Source organism: Lycium barbarum, chromosome 12, assembly GCF_019175385.1.
Source record: "Lycium barbarum isolate Lr01 chromosome 12, ASM1917538v2, whole genome shotgun sequence".
NCBI lineage: Eukaryota > Viridiplantae > Streptophyta > Magnoliopsida > Solanales > Solanaceae > Lycium > Lycium barbarum.
The window spans coordinates 76787224-76794548 of NC_083348.1; the positions used below are offsets into that span (position 1 = coordinate 76787224).

General features: G+C 37.0%; 1 protein-coding gene across 1 annotated transcript; it reads left to right on the forward strand.

Annotated features, from left to right (window-relative positions):
* The first annotated feature begins 446 nt into the window (after positions 1 to 446).
* Positions 447 to 5114, forward strand: LOC132621799 (DNA-damage-repair/toleration protein DRT111, chloroplastic). Its single transcript, XM_060336225.1, has 2 exons — positions 447 to 1466; positions 4583 to 5114. Exons 1-2 carry the CDS (start codon positions 603 to 605, stop codon positions 4874 to 4876), a joined length of 1158 nt encoding a protein of 385 aa, XP_060192208.1. The 5' UTR covers positions 447 to 602; the 3' UTR covers positions 4877 to 5114.
* The last annotated feature ends 2211 nt before the right edge of the window (positions 5115 to 7325 follow it).

The following is a 7325-nucleotide window of genomic DNA, read 5'->3' on the forward strand; positions in this document are numbered from 1 at the left end:
AAAATAGAAAAAAAAAAAGAAAATAATAAATCTTGTTAGAGTTTTCCCTTCTTGATTTACCTACGCCATTTGCATCATACCCATAGCATATTCACACTACCCATGAACCAAAAGAATCTATTTAACACTCTTAATTTGTTTAAACATGTTTTATATGCTATACCTATCATTGATTATGTAATTGACTCGATTGAAATATTCTAATCCTAGTTTACTTAAAAAAGTACCATGAAACATTTGGGACCTAAGGTAGACGTGAGGAGGTTGCATACATTCTAAACTCAGATCCACTTATCCTAATCCTAATTTACTTAAAAAAGTACCACGAAACATTTGGAACCTAAGGTAGACGTGAGGAGGTTGCATACATTCTAAACTCAGACCCACTTGTGAGATTACACATGTCGTTGTCATAGTATTTGGGAACCTAAGTTTAACAATGAATTGCAATAAGGAGTGAAACGCCACATTGCACAACTCTTGCTGTCCCAAAACTAACTTTCCACAAAACTCCTTGAGGTATATCAAAATCCCAACTTCCACCCCCTCCCAATTTCAACCATCAATTTCCCCAGTCTCCGATCAGTACCCGACCCGTCACAATGCTGGGCGGCTTATACGGCGATCTCCCGCCGCCATCCTCCTCCGGCGACGACGACAACAACAAATCCACCACCACCGCCGCCGCAGCAAATGTATGGTCCAGCAGCGGCAAAATGGCCCCAACAGCCCTTCGCAAACCCTTAACACTTCTCCGACCTTTGCCCAAACCTAAACCCAAACCTAATTCCGAGAACACTAACCCTAACCCTAACCCGACATTCACAACGACGTCGTTCCAACCAGCCCTAGTAGCTGTTACCAGCAACGTATTAGAAGAATACGACCCGGCCCGGCCCAATGATTACGAGGATTATAGGAGGGAGAAGAAGAGGAAGCAAATGGAAGCTGAGGTGAGGAGAGAATTAGAAGAGAAAGAAAGGAGAGAGAGAGAGAGGGAAAGAGAGGAGAAAGAGAAGAGAGAGAAAGAGAGAGAATTGAATATTTCAGGTGAAGAAGCGTGGCGGCGAAGGGCAGCAATGAGTAGCGGTGGCGGTGGAGGAGCACCGCCACCGCGATCGCCATCGCCTCCACCGGGGAATGAGTTTAGTATTGGGAGATCAGAGAGTGGAGGGTTAGGATTAGGAGCTGAAGGGAAAATGACAGCTGCACAGAGAATGATGGCTAAGATGGGGTGGAAAGAAGGGCAAGGATTAGGGAAGTTGGAACAAGGGATTACGACGCCATTGATGGCGAAAAAGACTGATAAGAGAGGTGGGGTTATAGTGGCTAGTGAAGCTAAGCAGCAGCAGCAGCAGCAGCAGCAGCAACAGCAACAACAACAACAGCAGCAGCAGCAGGAAAAGAAGGTTAAGAGTGTGAGTTTTAATATGGCTCCAACAAGAGTTGTGCTGCTTAGGAATATGGTATGGATTGTTTAAGGCTTTCTGTTAACTTATTGTGGATTTTTGTTGTATGGGCTTGTTTAGCTGCATAAATTATGATGGTTTCTTGCTAGAATACTTGCTTTCATAAACTTAAATGCTTTCATTCCTTTGGACTTAGGCTTAGTTTTACACTTGGTGCAAGTGGTTTTGAGGGGGGCTCATGTGTTAATGAATCAGAGTTGTTTCAACCGAGGAAATTGAAACAAAAAAAAAAATCTGGTCTTTTCATGATTTCTAACAAATACACCAGTTAGTTTGCAGTTTTGGCATGTAAAAGTGAAGTTTTTGGTGGTGCCATTTTGAATAGGCTTTTAAATTTGGTTTCCACCTTAATAAAATTATTTACCTCATAAAAAGAATTGGCTTCCACCTTAATCCATCTTTCTAATATAATGGAGAAACTACTATTATGCCTTTGTCACCGGAAACAAGTTTCAGATGGTTATATTGATGAACTCATTTAAGGTCCAATATTTGATTGTGAGTGTTTCTGATTGTTTTTATTAGATGATGGGTGTTAGATTGTTAACTTTTCATTGTTTAATTTGCGCGTCTTGAGGCAGTCATGTAGGTGTTACGTTTAATAGGATATTAAATAATGTTTATTCTTCTGGCATTTGTTAAGTCTTGAGTTCCAGTTTGTTATTCATATACTTTGACAGGTCATTTAGTTGTAGTAGCTAAATACACTTAGATTCACTGACAGATCTTTTTCTTTTTGATATAAGGCTCACCAACAGATCTTTATGGTAGTGTATTAACCCTGTTTTTATGTTGTCTATAGGTTTTTTTTCTTCTAAAGGGAAAATGACCAATTATCCTTATGTTGTCTTTCGTGGACTTTGTGCCCTAATAAAATATTTTTGGGGTCTAACAATAAGTATTAGTGGTTTCTAAGGAAAAAAAACTACTGAGTACTAGTATAATTTTTTATTGTTTTATCAATCTTTAATGATTGCCTGATAAGTGACATACTAAAGTAGCTACACATTATCCACTTCTGCCCATCATTTGCTGTTGGCATTGACTACTTAATACATTTACTCAAAAATTTATTCGCGCATCAGCTGTGTAATATCCAAATGAGTTAACGCATCATTCTTGTGCAATTGTGTTCAATGAGTCCAATTTTGTCTTTGTTTAGGCAATTCAAGTACACTGGGCCCAGTGCATCATGATTTCTCCTTTCATGTTGCATTTTGATTCAATTAAATTATGTTTTCTGCTGACTACTTTCACATTACACAAAGGAGATTCCACTTTGTCTAGATAGAACTTCTATTATTGTGATTCTAAGTATTTCTCCACCACACCCTAGGTTCAAAAGCTGATCAATTGTTCTGCTCATTGTGGAACTCACACTTTTAGTGAATGGACCATTGACTCAAACTTCTCTAGCTCATACGGGTCGTTTGGTTTGTGGACAGGATGCATACATATGATACTTCGGATTATAGATGGTGTTACGATGTGGATGAAGTAGAGATAGAGTTGATTTAGGAAGGATCATAATATTGGGGCATGGTGAGTTTGGTTGCAATGAGAAAATTAAGGTGAATTATATCTGGAAAACTGTGGATGGATTGGATATACATCCTTTGTTCGATTAATGGGATAGAAAATGTATAAAGCTATTAAAGAAAACTGAAAGGTAATACAACCAATTTAGTTAAAAAGAATTATTTGGAATTAGAGAAAGATGCACTGTGGTGGGGGCAGGGCGGTAGCAATAAGGTGTGAGGGTTGGAACTAAGAGCGCATTAGGATACCGAACCCGCTTTCCTTTGGGATTGAACATTTCCCTAATAAGTGGGTTATCATATTTCTACCTTTTTTAAACCGCAGGGGTGGCTCAGTTGGTTGAGCATGGGGCTTTCATATTGGAGGTCTCAGGTTCGAAACCCCCTGCCTACGACAGTAGGGGATTTTCCTTCTGGGTCGAGCTCGTCGCACTGGGCTTGCCTACTGCGTGTTACCTCTTCTGTGTGGTTTGCGAGCTATTGCACAGAAGCTGGGTTTACCCTGTGCGCACCCGAAGGGTAGCAGCTGCGGGTTCCCATGTCATCAAAAAAAAAAAAAAAGACTGCTGCATTTTGTTTTGGGTATTATGAGATGAATTTAAATGGGGAACATGTTTAGTGAGGACTCACATAGCCGACTCAACTTTTTTTGGGACTAAGGCTTAATCTTTGTTGATAATCTTGTTTTTGGGCTACTTAAACTGTACAATATATTTTTTCTTTCTTAAAGTAATGATGTTCATGTATATATTTATTCTTAAGTTAAGTCTTCTTACGAATATTTTTTTTTTTTCGGAATATCTTTGGGTCAAATGTTAACCTCTTTCTATAACTTCCATCTTCATCCATTTATTCTTCATAAATGTTGACCAGTATGTAATATTTTTTACTAATGGAAGAAAGATCCTGATACCAAGGTGGTGATTGGAATGGACCAAGTGGGCAGTCCCTTGTACAAAAAGAAGGGAATTGCCTCTGTACAAAAGTGTCTCATCTTGTAACATTTTAATGAAATCTAACATTCTGCAACGATCATACAGTCTTGGAGTTTAACCATAGTACCGGCAGATGTAAACATATTTAATTTCAGCTCTGGTACAAAAGTGGCCTTGTTAGCTCCATTTAGTACTTCTGGTTGTGGTTGTGATATGATATTTGTGTCTGGAGCTGTCTAATGTCGTATGTGATTCAAAATCTTATTGAGAAGTATAAGGAGTGACAATTGTATCTTCTTCTTCTTTTTATTTTTTTATTTGGATCTTCTAGTTATTACTGGAACATTTTGGATCATAATCATAGTTTTGCCATTTAATGGAAAAAAAAATGGGGCTTGCGTGAAGCTACGCTTTTCCACGAGCTTCATATCTGCGCAATGTTGAACTTTCTTTCCTCTAGGTGGATGAGATCCGTTACCACCCAAAAAGGGTGTACACAGAGAGAGAGAGAGAGAGAGAGGGAGAGAGAGAGAGAGAGGGAGGGGGGAGGGGGGGGAGGGAGGAACAAATATTTTTGACGCTCTGACTTCATGTTCTTTATGCTCTGACCTATGTTTTTGTTCCTTTTTTTCTTTTGAAGGTTGGTCCTGGCGAGGTTGATGATGACCTAGAAGGTGAAGTTGCTGAAGAGTGCACTAAATTTGGCACCGTAACTCGTGTCTTAATATTTGAGATAACAGAAGCGAATTTCCCTCATGAAGAAGCTGTTCGGATATTCGTTCAATTTGAGAGAGCAGAACAAGCAACTAAAGCCCTTATTGAACTTGAAGGTCGATTTTTTGGCGGTAGGATTGTTCATGCCTGTTTCTATGATGAGGAGAGGTTCGGCAATAATGAATTAGCTCCCATGCCAGGAGAAATTCCTGGCTTTTGAAAGCAGTTCCGGTTACAAAATGTAAGTTCTCTTTAGTTTGTCAGGGGGGCTCTAATTTTGCAAGCTTATTTAGTTACTGGCTTTCAGTAAAAGACCTTATGTAATAGGTCTCATTGTATCTATTGTCTCAAGTTTACACAAAGCTATGTATCAAAAACTTTTGACATTACTCAGAGGAACTTGGTTTGGGATCCTTAGTTTTCATTGTAATGCAGGATATTAGGGCATTATTGTTTTACACAGTTGGTTCATTATTGTTGAATACCTTTCAGGTATATTTTCTCTTTGCCATCCAAGTTCTATTTGTTTCTCCGAGACACAATCTGCTCTTTATACATTACTAGGTTTGCCTGCACTTTGTTATCTATACTTGTTGAAATTCCTGTACTTCCTCATTCCAGCCAATTTCAAGCAAAATACTCAAATCGTGAAGCTAAATGCAAGTGTAACTTCTTCTTTTTTTCCCTTTCCTATATGAAAGTTGTCTCGAAGTCTGAAAAGATTTTAAATCTGATCTTACAGTTGAATAGCTCTGCCATAAGCTGCTGATATATGACAAACTGTAACATCTTCTCGCACTATAGATGATGAAATACAAATCTGCAGGTTATGATTGTCTTTTCGCAAACCAGAAATCATAGTTTCGCCTTGATATATCACTATCATGCAATTTTAAACACGAACCCATATGCTACAACTGCATACATTCACTTATTTAATACCAGCATTTTAGTTGTAATTTAGTTGGTGTTTCACTGCACGAATTGCTATTTGATGGTGCATTTTGACATTTAATTTTGCAATTGCGTAGTGACATCCGAGTATGATGGCCAATTTCTGGTGATTTAAGATGTTATTCATGATCTGTCAACCAATAATATATTTATTTTCCACCTTTAATAGTTGCAGCATAAAATATATTTAATTCTGTAAACCTGATGATTGTTCTTACAATTAGCTATTTTGCTCATTTCGATTGTGTATCATACTACTAATTCATTGACTTTTTTAAAAAGAAAAAGAAATATATGAGTGAATGAGAAAGGAATTCTTGAGGTATGAACAGATGAATTTGGAAGTTTGTTTGTAGCTAGTGGTAGTTAAATAACTAGTGTGCTTTGTCTCTATTAGAAAGCGACCAAACAAAAAGCATACATTTACTGTCTGAAAACTTTTTGTGGGGTAGTTTGTGGTTGTTAGAACTTGTTCTCATGTAACCACTACGTTGTGGCATTTTCCAAACAATCCTTCAACTAATCACTATGTTGACTAATGACTAGTCTACTATGACTGTGTTTCTTCCCTTAGAAAGTTCCATTCATTAAGAAAAATATATAATATTAACATGGCTAACAGAGGTAATGCTTGCTCTTATATAGATATGAGATTAGAGGGTGTTCGGCTAAGTTTATAAGTTAGTTACATTAGTTTATAAGTATTTTTAAAATTATTTATGCGTGATAAATGTTTAAAGTGTTTAAAGTTTAGTATTCAAAAGCCAAAATCAGCAAAAAGTCATAAGTTGATCATCCCTTTTCAGTTTATAGTTAATTTGATCAAGTATTTTACTGTATCCTTAGTATCTTCTCTAATTTTAATAATACTCTTCTCAAAATAAAATTCGTAACTCCATCTCAAATCCGTTTTCACCGTTGTTATTCTCTTCATACAAATACTCATATCAACCGTTATTATCACTTTTAGCAATTCAAGCCAAACAAAGGTATTTTCTTAATTAAAAAAATTAGTTTTAGCATTAAAAAGTACTTCTCAGCACTTAATACATATCATCTACATTCAATCAACTAGGCCCTTGCTTACTTGGATTGATAGTCTGATTTTGTTAATGCTGTATTTGTGCTAAATAATAATCATCTTGTTATCTAAGTAACCGATCTCCCTATGTTTTTTTTTTTCTTCTTTTTTTCGGGAAGGAAAGTTTCAGGTTGTCTTTTGAAGTGATAAACTTCTGTCCATATACATTCCATCAATAATTATGGCTTGTCATGAGGACCGTTCTTTTGTAAATAAAAGTTGATCAATGTGTTGCAAAAGGGGAACAATACGTATGCCCAGTCCCACAAGCAAATGTGCGGTAAGGCCAGGACTAGGAATTACAATGTGGGGATTCGAACCCTAATTAAGAGTTTAGGTAGCCAACCAACCGAGCTACTGGATCCCTACGCTTCGAAATGTCTATTTCATTTCCTTACTTTTTTTCAAATTAGGATGAATTCATCATCAACAATTATGAATACCATATAACAAGATTAACGTGTTGCAAGAAAATTAAGTGATAACTACTAAAATGCGCATCACTAGCCAATGTGTAGCAAGTTTATTTCCGGCTTCTTCCCTTACAATTTTGATGAAAATACCTCCTAATTTACAGAGGTCAAAAGTCAAAACCATCACATATATAATCGAAACATCTAAAATTTAGTTTCTA